This window comes from Heterodontus francisci, chromosome 10, assembly GCF_036365525.1.
Source record: "Heterodontus francisci isolate sHetFra1 chromosome 10, sHetFra1.hap1, whole genome shotgun sequence".
NCBI lineage: Eukaryota > Metazoa > Chordata > Chondrichthyes > Heterodontiformes > Heterodontidae > Heterodontus > Heterodontus francisci.
This window is the reverse complement of record NC_090380.1, coordinates 82,595,934-82,622,586: the sequence shown is the minus strand read 5'-3', so window position 1 is coordinate 82,622,586 and position 26,653 is coordinate 82,595,934. Positions and strand designations below refer to the sequence as shown.

The 26,653-nt window shown below is 43.9% G+C and overlaps 1 protein-coding gene across 7 annotated transcripts in view; it reads left to right on the top strand.

The window, feature by feature from the left end:
- Positions 1-26,653, top strand: part of LOC137374578 (HMG box transcription factor BBX) — a 234,483-nt gene that overhangs the window by 165,258 nt on the left and 42,572 nt on the right. For all 7 annotated transcript variants that reach the window (XM_068040885.1, XM_068040890.1, XM_068040891.1 and 4 more), the window contains 2 exons: positions 8,832-9,002; positions 11,714-11,956. In XM_068040885.1, coding sequence (XP_067896986.1) covers positions 8,841-9,002; positions 11,714-11,956 — 405 coding nt within the window. In that variant the 5' untranslated portion in view covers positions 8,832-8,840. The remainder of the gene's footprint in view (positions 1-8,831; positions 9,003-11,713; positions 11,957-26,653) is intronic.

Genomic DNA, 26,653 nt, shown 5'->3' with positions numbered 1-26,653 from the left:
TTTTAAGCAAGTGAAGGGGAGGGTGTTTGATAGGGCAGTAGAAATTAAATGACAAAGCTGTCTTGGGGCAAAGGCAAAGCTTGTGTTAATGCTTTTGATGAAAGACAATGCATTATTCCAGAGAGACTGTTAATAGCAGAATAATGAGCAGCTACATGAAAAGCAGGCACATGGTTAAAAAAAATTTAAAAAGGCCATTCACGCTCTGAAGTTATTGAACTCAATGTTCAGCCCGCAAGGCTGTTGCGTGCCTAATCGAAAGATCAGGTGCTGCTCCTCGAGCTTGCGTTGATGTTCACTGGAACACTGGAGCAGGCCAAAGACGCAAATGTTGGCATGAGAGCAAGGAGAAGTGTTGAAATGGCAAGCGACCAGAAGCTCGGGGATATGCTCTCGGACTGAGTGGAGGTGTTCCTTTTGGTCTCCCCAATGTAGAGGAGACTGCATTGTGAGCAGCGAATAGAGTATACTAAATTGAAAGAAGTACAAGTAAATTGCTGCTTCACCGGAAAGGATTGTTTGGGGCCTTGGATAGTGAGGAGAAAGGAGTCACATGATTAATCTGCTGGGCAGTCTGAGTTTTTTGAATTTGTATGAACAGTTTGTGGCAGAAAGCTGTTCTGCTCCTGGACTGAGAAGATCTCTCCTGTCTGCTCCCATCTCTTTCTCACAAGCCCCTGAATCCACTAAAGTCACATGAATCCCAAGAGAGAAAAGTCTCCTACAGCGAACAAGGTTTAAGAAGAATACTGGGCCCCAGTAGTACAATTTGTTTTATTTCAGGGTGCTCTAAAACTGTAACTGCTTTTAACTTAAATCTGCAGATTACAGTATTTTCTGTTATGAGCTGAAAGAAGAATCCATGCCCTCATCAGCTGCGGATGGCTGCATCTTCCTACTCCTCCTGCGCCACCTTCACCTCCCTTTTATTATAAGCATTGTTTTACAGACAAATAAGACTTCTTCAAGAAATATTTAAAATCCGACATGATTTGATTAAGGTGTGCATTTTCAAGTGTGTCTTCAAATGTGAGAAAGGCTTTCATGGCTTCTGTGTGAGGAAAAAGAAATCGCTTTCATGTGTTAACTTGACAAAAAAACTATCATGACTGAAAGGAAGATTACCACTGCAATATGTAGGTCTTTACATTTATCCAAATCTGGGTATTCTTGATGAGAAAATATCTGCACCTTCTTTCAAAATCTAACAGCATATTTATCATTTAAAAAAAGCTATGTTCTACCATAAAAGATATTCGAAATAAGTTAGGGAGAGGATGACAAATAAAATCTACTTTGCGACACCAATACCCCTTATCTCCTATACTTAACCCGAGTATATGCTAGGTGATAACATGATTGGCTCGAGAATTTTCTGCACTGATAGTTCTTATTGTTGCTGCTGCGAGCTTTAAAGGACTGCAACAGCTTAACAACAAAATGCTACTTTTCATTGTGGCTGCAGAATCTGCCAGTGAAGGTGTGGAAAATGGCCACCAGCAACAGGAGGGGAAGCATAATAATGACCCACCTGACTTCAAGGAGGAGGCCACTGCAGGTGCCAGAAGAGAAAATGCAGAGCAAACTTGTTCAGAGATGGCAGGTACAGCCAATGCAAGTAGCAAGGATCTGGGTGCTGGGCAGGAAAAATGCTCACCAAGAGTGGCAAAGGGGCGTGCATCTCAAAGTCACATTAATATATTGCTCCAACAATAACTGCATAGCACATTTCTTTCCAACATGCACATTCCTGAACCACCAGTAATCATTTTTCAGAACCTCACTTTTTCCACCAACATTTCCTTCATTGCAGCATGGTATGCTGAAGCCCATCTGCTCAGTACCAGTATGCTGCATGATTATGTCACACCAATACTATTGTGTAAAACACCCATGAAGAAATGCTACTGATAGCAACTAAGCAAAACTTGGAGGTGATGGTGTTTCCATGTGCCTGCAGTCCATGTCCTTGTAAATGGTGACGGTGGCAGTTTCAGGAGATGCTGCTGAGGAAGCCTTGGCAAGTTGCTCTAGATAGTATAGACCCCAGCTAGAGTACATGGCTTGGAAGGAGTGGATGTTTAGGCTAATGGATAAAGTGCTGATCAAACAGACTGCTTTCTCCTTGTTAATGCAGAGCTTCTTGAATGTTGTTGCTGCTGCACTCATCCAGGAAAATGGATATTGTTCTATTCCATTCCTGACTTGTGCCTTGCAGTTGGTGAAGAAGCTTTGAGCAGTCAGGAGGTGAGGCACTTGCTGCAGAATACCCACCCTGTGACCTCCTCTAGAAGCCACAATTGTTTTGGCTTGGCCGTTGAGCTTCTGGTCAATGGTGAACCCCACCCTACCACATCCCTGCCCCCATGACCTGAGTATTTTGATTGTGGGAGATTCAACAATGATAACTCCATTGAATATTAAGGGAGGTTGTTTGGCTCTCTTTTATTGGAGATGGACATTGCCTGGGACTTGTGTGGTACAAATGTCACTTACTAGACCAAGTCTGAATGCTGTCCAGGTTTGCTGCATGTGGGCATAGGCTAATTAATTATATGAGGAATTGTGAATGGAGAGGAACACTGCAATAATCAATGGACATCCCCACTGTGATAGCGGGAAGGTCATTGCTAAAGCAGTTGATGATGGTTGGGCCCAGGATGCTGCCCTGTGGAACTCCTGCAGTGATATTCTTGGGCTGAAATGTTTGGCCTCCAATAACCACAAACATCTTCCTTTGTACTAGGTATTACTCCAGACACTAGAAAGCTTTCCTCCTCATCCCCATTGACTTCACTTTTAATAGGGCTGTTTGGTGCCACACTCTGTCAAATGCTGCCTTGATGTCAAGGGCAGTCATCCTCATCACACCTCACTTCTGTAATTCTGCTCTTGTGTCCATGTTTTGAGGTCTGTAAGCGAGTGATTCCTTCAGAGACCAAACTGATTATCAGTGAGCAGAATATTAGAGAATAAGTGCTGCTTGATAGCACTGGTGATAGCTCCTTCCATTATTTTGCTTATGATTTAAAGTGGGCCGATAGGATGATAATTGATTGGGTTGGAGTTTCCTGTTTAATTTTGTTAACAGGATATACCTGACCAATTTTCCACATTGTGAAGTATATGGTTGATGTAATAATGGTACTGGGTACTTTATTAACAGCTCTAGTGACACTGTTAATACAATGCCAATCTCCTCTCTTACCAAGCATTACAGGTGCAATGTCACTTGGTACCTTTTTCTCTGGTTTCCTTTATTCTGATAGTAATTTTGGAGCAGAAATCTATTTTGGTAGTTTTCTTGGTGAAACTTTCCTGTTCTTACTGTATTTTCTGTTTCACATGAATTTAGTATATTGCCTGAGGTACAGAGTATACTTTGTTTTGTTTTCCATGTTAGATGTATTGTGATATTGGTTAATATTTGGATGCAGGTTATAGAGGTAATTATGGACTGAGATTAAATGCGACACTGGAAGCAGGGCCTCCAGGCTGGTTTCGCCACTTGAGTTTGGTCAGGGGTGTCTTCCACTTTCCGCCCCAACCCTGCCATGAACCTGCCCCATTTTTCTGGATTAGTCATAATTACTGCAAGACATTAAGTTACAAAGTTAGTTTCAGGGTGGGATCTGACACACTTTCCTCTCCTCCTCTGTCATTACTGCTTTTGGGCATTATGATGATGTAAAATCCAACCCAATAGTTCCTGAGATTCTGGGGACATGGGATGGCATTGTATCTGGAGCACAGCCAGCTAGGTATAATGGTGTAGAGTAAATAGGTGAGTTAGAATCAGTGATAGAGTGGCTTCTACATGGCTCTGTGGAAGGAATGGGATGCAATACCTTTTCTAATAGTTTCTGAGTGATGGGATGAAGAGGCAATTGTACCTATTATCACAGGATGAGAAGCGCTTCCACTCAATATCATGACAATTAACCCCAAAGCTCCATGATTCCCTTATGCAAGTCTAGACTCCATGGACTGGATTTTCAATTGCCATTGGTATCGAGCAGGTATGAGTGCAATTTGAAAATCGCATTCCTGGAGGACAGCATTGAATCCTGCTCCCTCTGGAAAGCGGCACAAGTTTCTAAGGGAGGACAGGAGGGGGAGGGACCAGAAAGCCGCTCGCCTCCAATTATCTGGTTCTTGAGCTCGTTTATGAGCTTATTAAGAGACCTCAAGAGGAGCAGTTTCAAATTTCCAATCGGGAGGCACGGGGGACACGTCAGGGTTCAGCTGTCATGATCACAGCGGGGAGCTATGAGGACTAATGGATGCATTGGTCAACAAAGTTAAGCGGAGAATAATGCTCAGCTGGTCAAACAGTAGTATACTGTTGCCATGAGAGGCTTGCATTTTTGAACAGTGAGTGGCAGGACTTCTCAGAGGGACATAAGGCTGCTGGCATCACTTGGGAAGCAGAGCCAAGCAGAAGAAGCCCTGGTGAACGAATGAGCACCAGCTGAAGGAATTGACATGGAGGCAGGCTACTCTGACATTGGACAAAGTAGTGAGGAGGATCTTCAGATGCATCCTCCTGGACAGGAGGAGGCCAGAGGAGCACAATGAGGGGCAACAAGGGGAAGAAGGCGCTATCCAAGACATCGGGTATAATGCCCAGGAGTCAGCTACCTGCAAATGACAGAGCGCCAGTGCTGTAGGAGCCTGCCTCTATCCAGGCAGATATTTTCTGACATTTGCACTGTGGTGAACAATGACCCGAGGCCTTGTTCACCCCATAGCAGACCCCTACCTGCAGCTGTCTAAGTCATCAACAATCAGAATTTTTATGCTCTGAGTTGTTCCAAGGATCACCAGCAGACGTGGGTGACATCATGCTGTCGGCAGCTCATCGTGCCATCAGGAGGGTGACGGATGCCGTATTCCTGAGAGCACGGGGAATACATCCATTTTGAGGCAGTTGGACTGGTGCAGGCACAGAGGACATTGGGCTTTGCTGTCATTGATGGATGTACAGGGGGTCATCGATTGTGCCCACATAGCCATAAGGTACCGACCATCCACCCAGTCATATTCCTGAACAGAAAAGGCTTCCACTCATCAAATGTCCAGTTGGTCTGTGATCTCAGGAAGCACCTCTTGCAGAGTCCAGTTCCCGGAAAGTTGTCATGACTTCATCATTCTGCAAGAGTCCCAGGTGCCATATGGCTTCAGGCCAATATCCAGCCACTGGGGGTTAAGGGTTATCCCCTGAAGAAGTGGCTCCTGACGCCCATCCAGTACCCAGGCACGGATGGAGAGATGAGCTATAACCAGAGCCATCTTCTAACACAAATCTGCATTGAGCAGACTATTGGCATCTTGAAAATGCGCTTCCATTGCCTTGACTGCTTGGGTGGTGCCCTCCAGTACAAGCCAGCCAGAGTGTCTCGCATTGCTGTGCATTGCAAAACATGGCTATGCAAAGAGGTCTAGAGCTGGATGAGGAGGAGGACCTGGAATGCCACTCTTCCATAGAGGGTGATAGGCCTCACAGCAATTGGAAGGCTGGCTTGGCTACAAGGGCATTGCTGATTCAGCAGCATTTCACTTGAACGCCTCTCAGCCCTTGTGACAGATGACTCTGTAACTCAACTTCCATCAGAGAGGGAGATGATCCAGCAAGCGCGCACATCTGAGGAATCCCATTGCCACCCAAACAGTTTGAGAATGGGCTGTCCAACGCCAACATTCTCCCACATCACAAACCATGGAGCTGCCCCAGAACCAGACACCACCCCCCACCCCCACCCCCACCCCCACCCACCCCACCTGCAACCTGCATTTCACTTTTGTCATCAAGCATGACTAAGGCACAAGTCTGTTCGAGATCATAGGCAATTAATATTATGAAAGGAGAAATAAATGACCAAACAAATTCATAGAACCTCACGCAGGTGACCCAAAAAGTGCAACTAATGACGTGGCGCTTTGCATTCGGGTCCACTCCTGCTGGGTGCTCCCACTGTGGCTGCAGGCAGATGCGGTGCCCATGGCTTCCGTCCTTTTCGTGGAGGTGCCTGTGAGGGCTCCTCCATAGGCTGCTGCACCTGCTTCCTTGCAGGGGCAGCCTCTGTCACAGGGCCTTGTGGCATGGATAGTTTCTTAATTGGAGGGGCCACAGAGGCGAGGGATGATGCTGGTGCCTTGAGAGGTTGGTCCCCTCAGCACCATAGCCCTTTCATGGCGCTCCTGCATACAGGATGAGGCCACCAGCTGGGATGCAGCTGGCATCCGCTCCACATATCTCTGCACCATCAGCGACACCGAGCAGTCCATGCTACAGGGAGTCTTATTCTTCCTGTGCATATCAGCATGCTGCTCTTGCATCCGCTAGGATTTGTGCTGTATATGACTCTCCAAGAGGTTGGCCACTTTGTCAATGGTGGAGCTCATGTGCTCAAATCCCTGAGTCATGACGGTGTGCATACCATCCATGGACTCCTCCATTGTCTGTCTGTGGCTCCATAGCGCACCAGGGATCTCTGACATTCAGGAACTCACCTGCCTCTGATGCTCCAGAGAAGGCCTCCTTATGCGTGACACCTGAGGCCTAGTATCATCGCCCAATGAAGCACGGCTGTGTCTGTCCTCTGTCCTCCAAGGGGGACTGCCCACAGTTGACTCTGTCTCACTGTGCTCCTCCTGCTTACTTGTGATGTGCTGCTCACCCAGTGCTCCCCTTTCTTATCTTGGTTGAGGTCCAACCAAGGTGTGTGTGTCTCGGATGGTGGAAGGTGCAGAGGAATGATGTGACAGTGCAGTCTCTGGAGCATCTCTTTCCCCCCACCCTAAGGAGGCCGGTGAAGACCGTGCCTGGACACTCTGCTCCCGCTCTACTACTGGTCCTGTTGGAAAAACAAGAAAGTGGTATTGGGAACTTGGGCTACTCAGCAGGTGCATCAGCACAACCAACCCAATAGATGACGGTGGTCAAAGAGCTACAAGAGCACATGCCCTTCACCTGAAGACAAAGCAATCAAATGATCTTGCTGTATACAGCTTCCTATCTCTCCATCACCCATGGCCTGCCGTGATGGCACTCTCACAATGTCCTCCACCACCGCCTCCATTGGTGTCAGATTGTGTAGGACTGCCACACCAGCACCCGTTTGGGACATCGCGTGACTGTTGTGAGCTCTCTATTCCTGCAGGAGTAGGAGAGAACGATATGAGTGGCCTAGCCTCCCTCTCCTATTACAGCATGACATTCATGAGAGCTGTCGCACTCCTTAGTGATGCTCATTTCTCAATTGTGCCCCATATGTGAGGGTGGCTGACTTTCTCAGTGATGCAACTGGTCACTTGAACTGACAATGTTAGGGAGAGCTATGGACACTGTCTGCTCAGCTCATGTGCATGTTGGTGTATACAGAGTTGGAGACCTGTCATCTGCGTCTCGCTTGCCATTCAGCTTGCCAGACTTTATCAGGTCATTGAATCTTTTCCAACACTGGACCCACGTCCTTCAGATCACTCCTCTACGGCTGATCTCTGTCACCATCTCCATCCAAGCCTTTTTGTCTCTGGGTGGATTTCTTCTGCCAAACACCTGTCTGCTACGGCCTCGATTAACGCCTCAAGAGAGGCATTTGAGAACCTTGGGGCCGCCTGTGGACGCCTGCCCTTGCCAACGCTGCCCCTCTGTGAACCCTCCTGTGCCCTTACCTCAGCAAACGGTAACCTCTGTCATCGCTGCTGCTTGCTTTTTCAAAGGGTCCTCTGTTTCTAGCTCCTGCCTCCGGGCAGCTCCCAGCACCACTTATTGGGCTCACTCGCCCCCAGGCCAATTAATGCCCTTTGCATTTGAAAACTGTGTCCCATCACCAATGCCAACGCGATGCGTTGGGACCTGGAAATGTTCCAGGTGTCAGGTTCCCGAACCTGGATTAAAAATCCAGGTCTATTTCTCTGTCCTCCTTGTTGGCCTCCCATTCACCACCCTTTAGTTCTAATTTGCCCAAACTCAGCTGCCAATATTCTACCGCTCTCAATCCTTTCGCACTCTAAATCCATCTCACATATCGCCTCATCCTTGCTGACTTGCACCAATTTTCTGTCCCCCAACACATTGAGTGTAAAACCCTCATCTTTCCGTGAGCTTGCCGCATCCTTTCTCTGCAACCTACTCCAGCTTTGTACCTCCTGCATGTTTTAGTCCTCCTATTCTGGCCTTCTCTACATTCTTCATCTCTTTTTACCCCACTATTGTTGATACAATCTCCAGGTGACATAGCCCTGAACCCCTCTGCCACTCCACCATTTAAAACCTTCCCTACTAAGCTTGGCTTGATGTCTGCTCTTTTATTCCTTTATCTTTGTTTCTCAACCACCCCACCCCGAGACCTCCAACCTCCCTCTCTAAAACCCATCAGGACATTTTCTACATTGAGGTTGTTGTGTAAAAGTCAATTTCACAAGCTCTGGAACTAATTATAAAAACAGTCACAGAAATGATCTAATCGAGCTGCTACCAATAAATGCTTATTTTTAATCATCCAGACAGTATATAGAGAGTTGTCATGTGGGAGGATGCTTCCCCTTTAAGAATCTCTGCAGCAAACGAGCAAGTGCTGAGAATGCTGCTCCCTTATGTTTGTTACTGGCTGACAGCAGTGCACTAGAGGGAGCTGTTGCTTTCACAGTTCCCTCAAGAATATTATGAATCTTTGTAACAATGAGCTGTATCACAGTTGCTCATATTCCTGTAATTTGAAGATTAGTATCCATACCTGGGCTTAGATGTATATGTGACTAAGGTTCTGTTGTACCATGACATCCCGAGTTGCTAATCATGTGCTGTTTCTATTTGTGTTATGCAGCACAGCACCATGAAAGCCAGCAGCAGAAATAAAGACCACTCAGCAGATGGCGATGGAACTGGAAAAAGACCAAAGCGGAAGTGTCTTCAGTGGCATCCGCTGCTTGCCAAAAAGATGCTGGACTTCTCTGAGGAGGAGGAGGAGGATGAGGAAGATGAGGATATTGATAAGGTAGAAATGGGAATTTGTATTGTAGTCTATATAGTGCTATTTTTAAACTTGGGAACTGATTGGCCTACTGCTGTTCCTATGTTGATTGGCACTTGTTTAGGGATATTAATGTTTGCAGTCACATAACATGCCATCGATACTTAAAGCATTTTTAAGTCAATTAAGTAGCAAAATAGTTATTTGTTTACCCTATTTGTCCTGCATGTCCTATTTGCCACTTTTGACACTGTCAGCTGTTCAATTCTTCTCTGCCTGTTCTAAATGAATCATTTTCTGGGTCCATTCCTATCTCTCCCAATGTAGTCATTTCATCTCCTTAGATTGTTTCTACATTTTTCCCAGGGGTTTCATCCTTGGACTCCCCCTGCTTACCATCTACCTGCAACTGCTCTGTGTTATCATCCTCAAACTGGGGTCCGCTTTCACCTGTCTGGCGAACCATCCAACTATACCACTCCATCACCATTGTTGACTCCAAAGCTGTATCAGTTCGATCAGACTGTCTCTCTCACACCAAGGCCTGGATGAATTGTAATTTCCTCCAGCTTAACATTGCCAAAACCCATTTAGTCTTGTCCACCTTCACCATCTACAAGCCTCTGATACAGTTTCCATCAGCCTCTGTCATTGGCAGTCTGCAACTTGACATCTGATTCAATGCTCACCTTTCAGTTACTAAGGTTGCTTTCTTCTATTTAGAATCATAGATTTTTTTTTACAGATGAGAAAGAGGCCTTAGGCCCCTTCCACCTGTGCCAGTCCTCTGAAAGATCAACATTTAGAAAATTTACCTTGTCCCAAATATTAACCTCCTCTCTTTTAATTGTTGTTATAGATTCTATTTCCACCACTGTTTCAAGTAGGGATTCCATGTCCCAACAATCCTGTGCGTATAAAAATGCCCTAACCTCTCATTGGTTCTTTTGATAAAGATTTGTTTCTTCTACTTACTAAAAGTGGCAGTAGCTTTTCCCTATTTACCTATTCAAAAAACCTCAACATTTTGAATATCTTTATCAGATCTCCTCTTAACTTCTGTCTGTTCTAGTGAAAAGAGTTTATCTAGTCTATCCTGGTAACTAAAACTTCTCAGCCTGCTTTCATTATCTGCACCCTCTCCTTGGCCTTGACATGCTTTGTAAAGTAGAACACACACTGAACACACTGGCTCTCGTATTGCTCTTCCTAGTGCATGGAGAATGCTCGTACTTCGGGTCTCCACCCACTTCATATTGTTCTGGGATTTCCAGAGCTTCACTGAAGGGGCTGACTTGGTGGTTTACTAAATATAGGCACAAACCAACTATGAGTCATTCCACAGTGCCTGTGGTATATCACAAAAAGAAATGCTGCATGGATAGCTCTTACTTCAGAAGAGCATCTTGGTCTGTACACTTCCACATCTGGTTGTTGTGCTTTAGTATGCATGCAAAAGCACAATGGTTGTGCACAGTGTTTCAAATGATTCCTCCTGGAGATTGCAGAACTTCACAACTTCGGTGTCTGCTATGTTTAATAAGCTGCAGCAGAAACCTATGCAAGTGCAAGGAGCACACACACCTTTGCCTTGATCCTAATTCCAGCAAATCTCCTCTTAATTTGCTGTCAGGTATCAGGAAGCTGGGATTGGCAATCTTTAACCATGCAGCTGTCATCAAGTTCTTTAACTGGATTGTTCTTCTGCCCCAAATTGGGCCACTGCTTCAGCACTTCCAATCCAAGCCTTCAAAGGAAGCACTGTTGCCCATTATTGTGAACAGTTTCTGCCACCACCACACCCTTTTATGTCAAGCTGCCACCCAGCCTTGGCCAATTTTGTATTCCAGTTGTACTACAGGCCAAAATCATGGAGCAAGCTTTTCACTTTGGCAGTCGTTCATTTAAATTAGGGGAACATACTCCCATAACTGTGGCCCACCTCCTGAGCCCCTCTCGCAGGTGAAGGTATGCCATGGACCATCACAGCCTGATTTCTTGCTGACTTTCAAAATCAGAGCATAGAAGTGTAATGTGCAATTCCTGTATTCCAGTAAAGTAACACACGATTTTGTAATAGATTGCATAATACTATTTCATGCCAACGGAGAGGAGAGGTTAGGTGCTGGATCAAGGCAGATACTTGATGCAATTTACAGGCATGGGGCTGCCTGCTGCAGCCATGCTGGTGACCCCATCCTCACAATCAGGCTCTATGTCTTTCATTTTGGGTGGCCAAGGATTCCACTCCAACTCAGTTGCCTCAATGGAAGAGAATCGTCAAGATGAGAAGAAATCCTATAATTATTTAAAGTATCGTAAATCGGAAAAGTATTAATTGTTGTTGCCATGCTCCCCAATATGCTGGAAGTGTAATAGCATGCTGAGTAATCATACTTAAAATTCTACTTGAAACAATCTGAATATTGGATTATGTGTAGATAGTTGCAATCACTCGTGCATGAGTTTACAGAGGAGAAAATTATTGCAAATAAAGAAATCAATTAGTGCATATAAATAATAAAACCTGTTAAATACCAGTAATCTTGTTAAGTCAGTATGAGGACTGCTCTTTGAAAGAAGATGTTCTTCTGTGTTACTGTATGTAACTGTGAACCCTGCAATTCTACAAACCAAGTTTCAACGTGAAACTGAAGATGTCTGTTTTCCAGTGAAGATCATTCTTGTCTTTTTTGTAAAATATAGTCTCATATATCTTTATATTTTTGCTACAGGACACGTTGATGAGTACAGAGGCTCTTGAACACGAGGCAGATGAGACAGAAGATGATGACTCCTCTGAACAGCGAGCTCGCAGGCCAATGAATGCATTTCTTCTGTTTTGCAAACGTCATCGTTCTCTGGTTCGTCAGCAGCATCCTCGCCTAGACAACCGTGGTGCTACCAAGATTTTGGCTGACTGGTGGTCTGTTTTAGATCCAAAAGAGAAGCAGAAATACACCGACCTGGCTAAGGAGGTGAGCCAGTGTAGCTGTATTGTAATGAAACCTGTATTTTATGGTTGCCTGTGAAATGAGCTCAATTTCTTTCATACGATAGGTGACTTTTGAATCATGGTACTCTTAAAATTGTTATCCCTGACAAGGGAAGGTGTATGTATTTTTAACCACGTTAATGCCATCAATGATTGGTGATTGATGTGTTTCTTTGTAGATCCATAAATATATCCATTTAATTTAATTATGGAAGAAATGAAATGAAATGAGCATCTAACATTCGTGAACTGCTTTCCTCCTGAACTTAACCACTAGGTGCTGCCAGTATATGTCTCTGACAGGCCAAATGGAAGCCCTTTTTAAAAACTTGCCAGAGACACCTTTTAAAAAAAAACTTGCACTCAATTACTCTGGAAAGAGACCAAATGGATTTTTGTATACAATATATGTTGATGAGTAACATATGCAGTCTCCAGGGATTCCCTTCACAGATGTTATTGGAACACATCAGCTTCATTTACTCATCTGGACTGATTGATTTAACTCTAACCACTTTAAAATATAGGCCTGGATTTTGAGATGGAAGTAAAGGTGAGGCTATCAGCCCCCATCATTATTAAAGTCTAAATTGGATGGCAACTTCTGGTGACTGCACATGTGTGGTTAAATGCAGAAATCAGGAAATTTCTGGCTGAGTTGTCCTGCTCCTCCAGAAGCTTCGCTATAACCTGTATCTCATCGAGAGGCTCAGCATTGAAATCCATGAAGCTGGAGTACCTACCCAATAGATACCCACTAAACTCACAGAAAAAAATAGGGCTTGTCCATTGAAGTGTAAGTGAATTTTTAATGGTGTAATCAGTCTTAATTACTGCCAAACAATCTCTCTTGAACTGAAAATTAACTTTTAAAAGTGTGAAGTCTCATTCCTTCAGATCTTAATTATTATTGGAAATTTTTAAAAATGAAAAAAATGAGGTTTTTTTCTTCACTTTTTCTTTCTACCTCTTTTGCCTTATTCACACAGGTTTCAGATCCTCTGTAGAGGGTGACGCGCTGTTTTGGGTTTCTAATTACTGCAACTTCCAGTGCAAAAACCCATAGAATATCTATGGGTAATGAATAGTGGGTGCTGTTCTTCTGGCACTGCAAATTCTGGGCCAATGTAAGATGAATCAAAGAGCAAATGCTTTGCATTCCCCATACTTAACCATGTAGTTTAATAGAAGTAACTGGATACTGTAAACTAGATTCTAAAGTTCTATGTAACGACAGATGTGCTCTGCTGAACATTATGCTAAGAATTCATAAATCTGCTGCAGCAGATAAGATATAAAAAGATAATATATATGCAGCTATGCCCTAATATCCATACTCTTAATTGACATTTCTTAGAGGTTATTTCTGAAGTGTCATAAGAACCTATACTCATCCAATTCTGATCTGCAAGTTGTATGGTTGAGAGCAATTTTAACCCTCCCTGCCATGCGGAAACTGGGTTGGCAGGCAATTAAAATTGCATAGTTTACTTCGCCCTGTCGGTAATTTCATTTCTGACCCGCCTGTGGTAGTATTAGAGCCGGCTGATTTAAATCCTAGGAGCTGATGGGATCTTGGGATGCTAACTTGCTCAACTGAGCAGTTAGCAATGACACCCACTCAAAGCTAGTGGGATCCTTTATTGCATTTGCATGCCTGGTTCCAATGACACCATCGGGACCTAACTGCAATTTTTAACTCAGCTGCCTGAGCACGAAGCCGCAGTGAGTTTCATTCAGGCCAATCAAGAAGGGAAGAGGATCAGGGCCAAAAGAGTAAGCTTTTAAAAAAACTTCTTTTTAACTTGTGAAAATAATTATCTATAATATGTAGCATTAAATATATTTATATATTTTTATTTTATATATTATAATATACACACCAATGGTACGGTTGACTTGAATGTAGATGGCTCAATTCTGCAGGCATCTTTGTTTTCAATTTTCATCCTCCTTGGGCTGGATTCTATAGAGCCCTTGACGTCGGGATCCGTGGCAGGTGGGGTGCGTACAGGGGGTCTGAAGATGGCCCCGGATGAGGCCACCACTGATCTCAATGCCGGCAGGACCCAGATGGATATTGCCAGCGGCGGTGAGGCCTCATGGCAGCCCCGCTTGGCTAAGGGACCGCAATTTAAATATTTATATAGATTAAAATACCTGCATTAATTACTCACCCGTCGCCTCCTGAAGTCCCGCCGCGATCCTCACCCTGGCAGCCGGCACTGCCACGCCTTTGGATCCCTGTCCGGGGAAACGAGACGCAACATTGGTGGGGAGGGGGGGAGGAGGTACGTTTCTCAGTATGGGGTGGGGGGGTGTGGCGACAGGGTCAGATTAACGTCACAGGTGTAGGAGATGGTGGGAAGGGTTATAGTTTAAAGTTTGTGCAGTTGTGGGGGTGGGGCGAAGGTCAGATGGTAAAAGTAAGTGTTTTGGTGGGGGGGAGTAAAGGGCAAATAATTAATTTAATTGTTATTGGGGGTGTGGGAGAGTGGCAAAAGAGAGGTTATTTTTAATGCCATTTAATGTTACATATTTAAATTTGCTAGTAGGGCTAACAGCCTTTAAAAATGGCTTCAGCACCTGCGCACAGGCAGTTGACGCCATTGCTGGGGACGGAGAGCCCACCTCCTCCACATGATTGGGGGTGGGGGCGCCCTCCCCGGCTATTTAAATGAGCCACCGCGCTTGAAATTGCAGCAGCTCTTCAGCTTGCGGCCTGGCAGGCTTATAGAATTCAGCCCCTTATCTCATTTCCAAGGCCTCAATGGACTAGTGTTTAGCAATGTTCTCTCATCGTCCATGCAATGATAAAGATGCAGGTGTTTATCTTGAGTGTTTTGCTGTAGAGAGAGGACCTTTTTCTCTGTGTTGCACTGTGTGCTGAAGCTATAATTTAACCCTTTCTTATCCATTTTCACCCCAAATAGCTAGTTTTACCTAGGCAAATGGTGTTGTTTAGGCTACACAACAATTTCCGTCTGTGTTGCCCCACAATTGATGATGTGTATAAGGACTGTATCAAGTGAAGGCAGCTCTTTACCCCTTCCTCTTGATTTTCAGTATCCCTCCAGGAATGTCAAGTGTCTGGCCTACACTGAATCTAAAATACTATTACAGAATGCACAGTGAGTTTGTTACATTGCCAGTACAACAACTGATGCCAAACAAGTTAGGGTTGCCTGTCACTTTAATTCACTTACCACTTGGGAGTACAAAACAGCTTTTAAAAGGTATCGTTTTAATTATCAGCTGGGCCATCTGCAGGGAAAATGATATCTGTTTGAAAATGTATATATTGTTTAATAAAGCAGTGAAACTCACAGCAGTGTAAAGTGGTAATCTGCACTCCATCTGCTTGTGCAGATTCAGTTGATAAACCTAAATTTCAGCAGCACAAGCAGGTTTTAGTTATGTTTATGTTGTTACTATGTGTATCATTTATATTGCACAGTGCCATTCATAGAATCACAGAATGATACAACACAGAAGGAGGCAATTCAGCCCTTTGTGCCTGTGCTGGCTCTTTGGTAGAGCTACCCAAATAGTCCCACTCCCTTGCTCTTTCCCCATAGTCTTGTTAATTTTTTCCCTTCAAGTATTTAGAGTGTGGTGCAGGCAGGTTTAATTGAAGCGTTCAAAAGAGAATTAGACTGTTATCTGAAAAGGAAGAATGTGCAGGATTACAAGTAGAAGGCGGGGGAATGGAACTAAGTGAATTGCTCATTCGGAGAGCCGGTGTAGACACAATGGGCTAAATGGCCTACTTCTGCGCTGTAACAATTCTGGGATCCTGGGATCCTATGAGACTGCATTCCAGATAGCAACAACTTGCTGTGTTTTAAAAAAAATAAAGTTTCTTCATGTCACTTCTTGTTCTTTTGCCGATCATGTTAAAACAGTTTCTCTTTATTTACCCTTAGCGAAACAATTCGTGATTTTGAAACCCCCCCTATCAAATCTCCTCTGCTGTAAGGAGAACAATTCCAACTTCTCCAGTCTCTCCACATAACTGAAGTCCCTGTTCCCTGGTACCATTTGGTAAATCTCTTCTGTACCTTCTCTAAGGCTTTCACATCTTTCCTAAAGTGAAATGCCCAGAATTGAACACAATACTCCAGCTGAAGCCGAACCAATTTTTAATAAAAGTTTTAGCATAACTCCCTTTGTTTTTGTATGAAATAGTTGGTTGGTTGGCATCCTTCCATCTATGAAAGATGATGGACACACAGCAAATAATCCATTTAGGTGGGGTGTCTTCTCTTGGTGCACCTTTACCGATGGCTGTGAAGTCAATATGAATACAAACATAATTACATACAAACTAGGAGCAGGAGTAGGCCACTCGACCCCCTCGAGCCTGTTCCGCATTCAATAGGTTCCTGGCTGAACTGATTACTCCACATTTCCACCTACCCCCGATAACCTTCCACCCCCTTGCTTATCAAGAATCTATCTACCTCTGCCTTAAAAATATTCAAAGACTGTGCTTCCACTGCCTTTTCAGGAAGAGAATTTCAAAGACTCACGACCCTCAGAGAAAAAAATTCTCCTCATCTCTGTCTTAAATGGGTGACCCCTTATTTTTAAACAGTGACACCTAGTTCTAGATTCTCCCTCAAGGGGAAACATCCTTTCCACATTCACCCTGTCAAGGCCCCTCAGGATCTTATATGTTTCAATCAAGTTGCCTCTTACTCTTCTAAATTCCAGTGGATACATGTCTAGCCTGTCCAATCGTTCCTCATAAGACAGCCCACCCATTCTAGCTATTAGTCTAGTAAACCTTATAGACTCATAGAGAGATACAGCACTGCAACAGGCCCTTCGGCCCACCGAGTCTGTGCTGACCATCAACCACCCATTTATACTAATCCTACATTATTCCCATATTCCCTACCACATCCCCTCCTACATTAATCCCATATTCCCCATCATTCTCCTACCTACACTAGGGGCAATTTACCTATCAACCTGCAAGTCTTTGGCAGTGGGAGGAAACTGGAGCACCCGGCGGAAACCTGCATGGTCACAGGGAGAACTTGCAAGCTCCACACAGGCAGTACCCAGAACCGAACCCGGGTCGCTGGAGCTGTGAGACTGCGGTGCTAACCACTGCGCCACTGTGTTTTCTGTATTTCCTCCAAAAGCATTTAGATCCTTCCTTAAATAAGGAAACCAGTACTGTACACAGTACTCCCGATGTGGTCTCAGCAATGTCCTGTATAGCTGAAGCATAACCTCCCTACTTTTGTATTCAATTCCCCTCACGATAAACGATAATATTCTATTAGCTTTCCTAATTACGTGCTGTACCTGCATACTAACCTTTTTGCGATTCATGCACCAGGACACCCAGATCCCTCTGCATCTCAGAGCTGTGCAATCGCTCACCATTTAGATAATATGCTTTTTTATTCTTCCTGCCAAAGTGGACAATTTCACACTTTCCCATTTAATACTCCATTTGCCAGGTCCTTTGCCCACTCACTTAACCTATCCAATCCTCGAGAGGCAGGTTCTGCCACAAGTGCTGCCAAGTGACACTGTGATTTGCTGTAGCAACTGATCATCGTGGTAGTGCACAGCAGTCCACAGGATGTGTCGCCCTCTTTCGCCAGCTAGTGACTCCCAGGTGCAATAGTCGACATTTAGGACCTTTATGTCATGCTTGCAAGCATCTTTGAAGCAGAGCTTTGGGCTGTCTGGCCCCGGCTACCTCACCGTATATAGAAGGTCCTTAGGTATGTGACCATCTTCCATCCTGCGGACGTGTCCGATCCACTGAAGCCACCTCTGTTTGATTACTGCCAACACACTTGGGAGCTCTGCCTTTGAGAAGACTATCCTGCCAGGATATACCCATAATGCTCTGCAGACAGTGAAGCTGGTAATTTTTGAGCTTCTTTTCCTGGTAGTTGTAAATTGCCCGTGTTTCACAGCCATACAGAAAGGTGCTGAGAACACAGGCCTTATAAACCATCAGCTTGGTCCTAGAGGCCAGCTTGGTGTTATCCCATGCGCGTTTTGCAAGTCAGACAAAGGTAGTGACTGCTTTCCCTATGCATGTATTTAATGACCTTATTTATAAAGCCAAGGGTCCCATATTCTTTTTAACAGCCTTTTTAACTTGTCTTTCACTTTCAGAGATTTGTGTTAATACACCCCCATTGTATCGCTGTTAAAATTCACAGAATTGTTACAGTGCATAAGGAGCCATTTGGCCCATCGTGTCCGTACCGGCTCTCTGAAAGAGCAATTCGCTCAGTTCCGTTCCTCCGCCTTCTCACCGTAATCCTGCAAATTGTGACCTTTAGTTTAAAAGCAAAATACTGTGGATGCTGGAAATCTGAAATAAAAATAGAAAATGCTGGAAATGTTCAGCAGACCTGGCAGCATCTGTGGAGAGAGAAACAGAGTTAATATTTCAGTTTGATGACCAGTTCTGATGAAAGGGCATCGATCTGAAAGCTTAACCATGTTTCTTTCTCCACAGATGCTGCCAGACCTGCTGACCATTTAGTTCATATTGACTCTCCTCATTCTTCGGACCAAAATGATTCACTTCACATGTCTCTGGGTTAAATTGCATCTGTCTGTTCATTCACCAGTATGTCTCTGTCCTCCCAAAATCTGTTCCTATCCTCCTCATTGTTTGCTACATTTTTGAGTTCTATGTCATCTGCAGACTTTGAAATTGTGTCCTGTATACCCAAGCCGTTAATATATACCAAAAAGAGCAGTGGTTCCAATTCCGACCTCTGAGGAACACCACTCTATGGGCTGAATTTTATAGAGTCCTCGACGTCGGGAATGGTGGTGGGGGGGCATGAAGATCGCTCTGGATGAGGCCTGCTTTCAGAGAGCCGGTGCAGACACGATGGGCCAAATGGTCTCCTTCTGCACTGTAACAATCTTGTGATTCTGTGAATTCTAACAGCGATGCAGTGGGGGTGTATGTACACAAATCTTTGGAAGTGAGAGGGCCCGACAGGGCCCGGTTTGATCTCAACGGAGGCAGAAAGGCCTTGTGGTGCCCCCCCCCACCATCGCTCGGCGATAGGACCATGCATTACATATTTAAATAAATTACCTTACCTGAATTAGTGACAGTCCCGTCGCCTCCTGATTTGCTGCCGCAATCTTCATCCTGACGGCCGGCACTGCCGCGCCTTCGAATCTCCGTCCGGGGAAACGAGGCGCGACACCTGTGGACATAGGGGAGGAGGGGGGAACGGGGTCAAACTTACCTGATTAGTTGAGGGGGTGATGGGAAGGGGTAAAGGACAAAGGTTCTGAACTTTCGTGGTGGGGGGGAGGGTCATATATTCAAGCTAAGTATTTTGGGGAGGGGAAGGGCAGGAATGACATGTAATGCTATTGGGGGGGTGGGAGTGGGCATGGAAATTTTTTTTTTTAATTCATTTTTATTAACTTTAACCTCACTGTCAAAAACTTCAATTGTCATTTAGGGCTCTGAGCCCATTAAAAATAGTGCCGCACCTACGCAGTGGTGCCGGACGCCATTGCCGGGGGCAGCTCGCCAGCCCCGTCCATGTAATTGGGGGTGCAGCCGCCCTGGCCATGCTAATGAACCGTCATGTTTGGAATCGCGCGGCTCTGCGACGTGTCTCCTGTGTGTGTGGGCCGCCGTTTTTTTCACCCGCGGCCTATTTCGGCAGCGGGCCTATAGAATCCAGCCCTATATCTCCCTCCAGTCTGAAAAACAATTGTTCGCCACTATTCTCTGCTTTCTGTTACTTAGCCAATTTTGTATCCATGATCCCAGTCTCTTTAATCCCAGAGGCTTTAATTTTTCTATTATGTGATACTTTGTCAAACCCCTTTGAAAGTTTATAGACGCAACATCAACTGCACCACCCTCATCAACCCTCTCTGTTAATACATCAAAGAACTCAATCAAGTTAGTCACATATGATTTTAATAGATCCGTGCTGGCTTTCTTTTATTAGCCTCGACTTTTTAAGCTGAGGGTATCTGAAGTTGGTTGTGGTGACGCTCCACCAAGTGGCCTGGCTGAGAAATGACTAATCATCTTGAATTTTTGATGAGGGAAGGAGAGTTTAGTACTAATCAGTCCTATGTTTCAGGTTTGTAGTGGCCAGAACTCCGTTAATTAAAGTACACTAATTTAGGTTTATGCAATTGTTCATCACAATTTTCATTTCTGCCTACCAGACCTTTTCTAACAATTTTGCAGAATTGACTTGTGCAGATGGGTTCTGTGACAAGAAAAAATGATGTCCAGCTCCCTTTCTCTCCTGCTGACAGGAATGAAAATAATCCTTTTCTCTGCTGCCATTTTTATTTGTGAAAAGAATTTCCCCTTTTTGAAAGATCACCCAAAACTAAATGTAGATTCCTACCCAACTTCAACTTGTGCCAGTGTTTACATTTGCCAGTACTGTTGACTCCAGTGAAGCCTGGGAAAACCGCATTGTATGAGTCTTCATACTGTCCGAGGCAGCAGACCTCATTTATATTAAAACAATGTTGTGAGGTTGATGCTGCCATCAGTGGCAGAACGATAACGTGAAGGGCATCAGAGTAAGTCTTTTTGTTTTCTGAGCTCGGGTGACTCAGGAGATATTAATTGTTCCTATATCTATAGTTTAAGAGTAAATGACATTTCTGCAGATGCAAGTATGAAAAGAGGAAAAGTAGATAATCCCAGCAAAGAGAGAGCATGTAGATGTCTCTTGCCCTCCCAGAAAAAATCAGATGCTGTATTGATTTCAAACTAAGATGTTGCAAAGTATGTGATACTAGCAAGGCATATTCATCCATAGCAATGTAACCAGGTGAGACCAAACTAGCAGTTTTCTATGCATAGTCCTACTTTAAAAGTGGCAGTTAGAGGTAAATTATATGTTGCTCTCAGGCAAATGGAGCTGTTGTTTTAATACATGTTCAATAAAGTATGGAAAAAAAGTCATTATCATATTTTCTTTAGTGGGTTTTTTTATGCTTCTGGACCATGTAATATTTTCCTCTGGAGACTATCAGTTTCACTTGTTGCACTATATTCTAGTGGCCTGTGCCTGCACTCAGTATGCTGATTCCTGTTGACTGCACTTAAAATCTAGCTCCATTAAGTGAAAGCACTTGTACGTATTGCTTTATTGGCAGCCTGAATACACCAGTACTGTGTAGTGTATTGCATGACATTATATGTCAGCAGTTTCTTCAATTGTGTAAGGTAATAGCCATATATAATAGTTTACATAGTGGAAATCCTTTCATTATATTTCAAACTTAATGTGACAATGTGTGCCAAAAATTCTCATTTCACAATTAATTCATCCTACACAATGAAACCTTGCATCAATTGAAAGAGGATAGAGCAATATTTGATAGGCTGTCTATGTCACAGCACTGTATCATAAATCAAGCAGCATACATACCTTCAGAGGCACAAAGCACTACCTTGTGAGGTGCTTTTGTTGCCTTCCTCTGGAGACATTGCACTACTGGCAGCAAAGCTAAGTGCCTGCTGGGCTGAGCTCTTGGTTTCCCTGTACATGCCAGAAATGGGACATTGACATTCTTGGATTGTTGGCAGCATTTTCCTGTTATTATGGAAGGCCCATAATTAGAAGAAAAGTTGTAAAAAATTATGAGAGTTGGCTGGAAAGCAAAAAAGCAAAGATTAGGAGTAAAAGAAAATTTCTTGGACTCAAAATGTGGTGAGTCATGTTCCACAGTGACCTGGGGTGGGGTGGGGTTTGCTCTTATTTATTATGTATATACATTATCTGGATTTATGAACTGAAGGAACAAATAATGAAATTTGCTAATGATGCCAAAATAGAAAATTTGTAGGGAGGATTGTAAAAGACTGCAGAAGGACATTGAACCAGGTTGGTGATGTGTCAGCCTGAACGATGATATTGGACTGGCACAACAGAAAATGCCTCTCGAGTCCATCCGCCACACTGAAGGCAGAAGTACATCATTTAGCTAATGAGGAAACTTTGAGACCTGAAATTGCAGTTACTTGGAGATGTTACCTGGAGTCTGGGTATGAAAAGATGTTTTCATGTATCTGAGGGTTAGTGTTACCAGGATTTGGTTGCAGGGAAGCTAACAGCTGTTAAACTTGCTTTTAATTGTGCAGCATTACTTAATGTCCATGCTCTCAGGAGGACGCTGTCAAAGCGCTTACACATTTCTGGTGATGTGTGCTGCTCACCATGGCACTTGTGCTGCTTGTACCTGCTGTGAGGGATCAGACCCCTGTTTGCCAGTTATCTAATGAACATTTCATCCTCTTAGAGTGGGCTTGGGGAAGATAGCTGGAGTCAAGATGACACACTTGTTGATGGACATTCAGAACAAAGTCCATACTCCATGGCAGGTAATTCCACAAAGCTCCTGTGCACTATTGATTGACGGACTAGTCAGGATAGCTCACTAAATGGAACCACCGAGAACTGGGATTTTTATCCACAAGGCCACAAATAACCCTATAGGCAAAAGTCCAAATGTGTAGGATGGTTCTTGTTGAACAGAATTGGGAAGCTAGACAGTGATCTGATCTGGTAAGTTGCATAGTTTTAACCGGGTAAATTTGAGTGATACACCTGTATAAACATTGCAGCCCTAAACTTCAGCTGTGTAAACCTACATCTGAGCTCTCTGGACTTGGTGAAATGGAATGTGTCCCTTTGAGGAGAGGAAGTGCATTTCATTCTGGTCAAACAGGAACATTAAAGATGGGTGTGGATTTCTTATTAACTTGAATTAGAGGTTCTTAAATGTGTTGATTACATGTGCCAGAAATTGTCTTACTTAAAATAAAAATAGTTTAATAAAAAGACAAAGCGGTCAATTTGCACACAACAAAGTCCCACAAAGAGAAAATAAGATGAATGGTGAGCTAATCTATGTTCCTACATAGAAATGTATATATATCTATTTGGAATGTCCTGCAGTCCTAACACAGAGGTAACTGGTAGTGGTGGAAGATTCCAAATGTTTGGATATATTCATGTGTTGAGACTTTTCTGAATTACTAAGAATTTTTGGTAACATTCAATAACGGTGATTGTTTCGCAATTTTCCCATTGTATTATGGGTTTGTTTACTGGCATTATTTCACTACAGTACAGCACAGTACAGGCCCTTCGGCCCACAATGTTGTGCCGAACCTTTAACCTACTCTAGGAACAAACTACCTACATACCCTTCATACTACTATCATCCATGTACCTATCCAAGAGTCACTTAAATGTCCCTAATGTATCTGCTTCTACTACCACCGCTGGCAGCGCATTCCACGCACCCACCACTCTCTGTGTAAAGAACCTACCTCTGACATCTCCCCGAAACCTTCCTCCAATCACTTTAAAATTATGCCCCCTGGTGATAGCCCTTTCCACCCTGGGAAAAAGTCTCTGGCTATCCACTCTATCTATGCCTCTCATCATCTTGTACCCCTCTATCAAGTCACCTCTCATCCTTCTTCGTTCCAATGAGAAAAGCCCTAGCTCCCTCAACCTTTCTTCATAAGACATGCCCTCCAGTCCAGGCAGCATCCTGGTAAATCTCCTCTGCACCCTCTCTAAAGCTTCCACATCCTTCCTATAATGAGGCGACCAGAAATGAACACAATATTCCAAGTGTGGTCTAACCAGGGCTTTATAGAGCTGCAGCATAACCTCGCAGCTCTTAAACTCAATCCCCCTGTTAATGAAAGCCAACACACCATACGCTTTCTTAACAACCTTATCAACTTGGGTGGCAACTTTGAGCGATCTATGGACATGGACCCCAAGATCCCTCTGTTCCTCCACACTACCAAGAATCCTGTCTTTAAGCCTGTATTCCGCATTCAAATTCGACCTTCCAAAATGAATCACTTCACACTTTTCCAGGTTGAACTCCATCTGCCACTTCTCAGCCCAGCTCTGCATCCTGTCAATGTCCCGTTGCAACCTGCAACAGCCTTCCACACTATCCACAACTCCAGCAACCTTCGTGTCATCGGCAAACTTGCTAACCCAGCCTTCCACTTCCTCATCCAAGTCATTTATAAAAATCACAAAGAGCAGAGGTCCCAGAACAGATCCCTGCGGAACACCACTGGTCACCGAGCTCCAGGCTGAATACTTTCCATCTACTACCACCCTCTGTCTTCTATGGGCCAGCCAATTCTGTATCCAGACAGCCAACTTCCCCTGTATCCCATGCCTCCTTACTTTCTGAATGAGCCTACCATGGGGAACCTTATTAAACGCCTTGCTAAAATCCATATACACCACATCCACTGCTCTTCCTTCATCAACGTGTTTTGTCACATCTTCAAAGAATTCAATAAGGCTTGTGAGGCATGACCTGCCCCTCACAAAGCCATGCTGACTGTCTCTAATCAAACTATGCTTTTCCAAATAATCATAAATCCTGTCTCTCAGAATCCTCTCCAATAATTTGCCCAGTACCGACGTAAGACTGACTGGTCTATAATTCCCAGGGTTATCCCTATTCCCTTTCTTGAACAAGGGAATAACATTTGTCACCCTCCAATCATCTGGTACTACTCCAGTGGACAGTGAGGACGCAAAGATCATCGCCAAAGGCGCGGCAATCTCTTCCCTCGCTTCCCGTAATATCCTTGGGTCTATCCCGTCTGGCCCCGGGGACTTATCTGTACTCGTGTCTTTCAAAATTTCCAGCACATCCTCCCTCTTAACATCAACCTGTTCGAGCACATCAGCCTGTTTCACGCTGTCCTCACAAACTACCAGGTCCCTCTCACTAGTGAATACTGAAGCAAAGTATTCATTTAGGACCTCCCCTACCTCCTCTGACTCCAGGCACAAGTTCCCTCCACTATCCCTGATCGGCCCTACCCTGACTCTGGCCATCCTCTTGTTCCTCACATAAGTGTAGAACGCCTTGGGATTTTCCTTAATCCTACCCGCCAAGACTTTTTCATGTCCCCTTCTAGCTCTTCTAAGTCCATTCTTCAGTTCCTTCCTGGCTACTTTGTAACCCTCTCGAGCCCTGTCTGATCCTTGCTTCCTCAACCTTAAATAAGCTTCCTTCTTCCTCTTGACTAGCTGTTCCACTTCTCTTGTCATCCAAGGTTCCTTCACCCTACCATCCCTTCCTTGCCTCATCGGGACAAACCTATCCAGCAGTCGCAGCAAGTGCTCCCTAAACAACCTCCACATTTCTGTCATTATTTCTGTTATTATTTTAACTACTATGAGATGTCTTTTATGAAAAGATTGAGGGATTGCAAACCTGCATAGGGAAGTTGGACAGTGTTTTGACTGTCTTGTGCAGCGCTTACTTTTTAAGTTTCAAAGCAAAAAGTGCACAGCAGGAGAGTCAACATTATCTAAAAGAAATTTGGACTGAAGAATGAAGACTGAAGGGTTACACTCAAAATGTTAACTGTTCTCTTTCAGATGCTAGTTTACTTGCTGTTATTTTCCAAATTGTTTTCATATTTCCAGGTTTTATTTTCCATGTTTTTCATCAGCAGCAAGCACTTACGAATCATTGTCAGAAAAATAAGCTAGTGAAGTTGACTGATGAACAAAAGCAAACTGAGTTTTACAGTTCTATATATTTCTTATATAATCAGTAAATATTCTAAAAAGAAAGCTACTGTTAAGTCTGATTGATCTGTTAGCATAATCCGAAGTCTGAAGTGATGGACTTTCACTAAATAATTTGGACAGAGAAAATGGAAGGTCTTTGTCCAAATGTTGGAGTATCCATTTGTGATTTGCACCTTGTCAACAACTTCAAATCAATTTCCTTTTGGATACCAGATAGACATAGATAGGCTAGCAGAATGGGCAGACAAGTGGGAGATGGAATTTAATAGTGAAATATGAGGTGATGCATTTTAGCAAAAGGGATAGGGAGAGGTAATATAGACTAAATGGTACAGTTCTAATGAGTGTACAGGGACAGAGGGACCATGGGGTTCATGTGCATAGATCTTTAAAGGTGGCAGGACATATTGAGAGTGTCGTTAACAAGGCATATGGGATCTTGGGATTCATGAATAGAGGTATTGAGTACGAATGCAGGGAGGCTATGCTGAATCATTACAAAGCTATGGTTAGGTCCCAACTAGAGTATTGCGTCCAATTCTGGTCACCACACTTTAGGAAGGATGTAAGGGTTTTTGAGAGGGTGCAGAGGAGATTTACCAGAATGGTTCCAGGGATGAGGGATTTTAGCTGCAAAATTCGAATGGAGAAGCTGTGGTTGTTCTCCTTCGAGTAAAGGAAATTGAGGGGACATTTGATAGAAGTGTACAAGATTTTGACAGATTTGGATAGGGTAGACAAAAGCTATTCCCATTTGCTGATGTTACAAGGACTAGGGGACACAGATTTGAGGTTTTGGGCAAGAGGTGCAGAGGGGATGAGAGGAAGAACTTTTTTACACAGCGAGTGGTAATGACCTGGAACTTGGTGCCTACATGGATGGTGAAAGCGGAGACAATGAATAATCTCAAAAAGAAATTGAATGGGCACTTAAGGGAAATAAACTCATAGAGCTATGGAGAGAGAGCTGGGGAATGGGACTGACTGGATTGCTCTGCAGAGAGCCAGCATTGCCACCTTCTGTGCTGCTATGACTCTATGTAGTTGCAGATTTTCCAAAATATACTTATTTTACTATTTTGTCC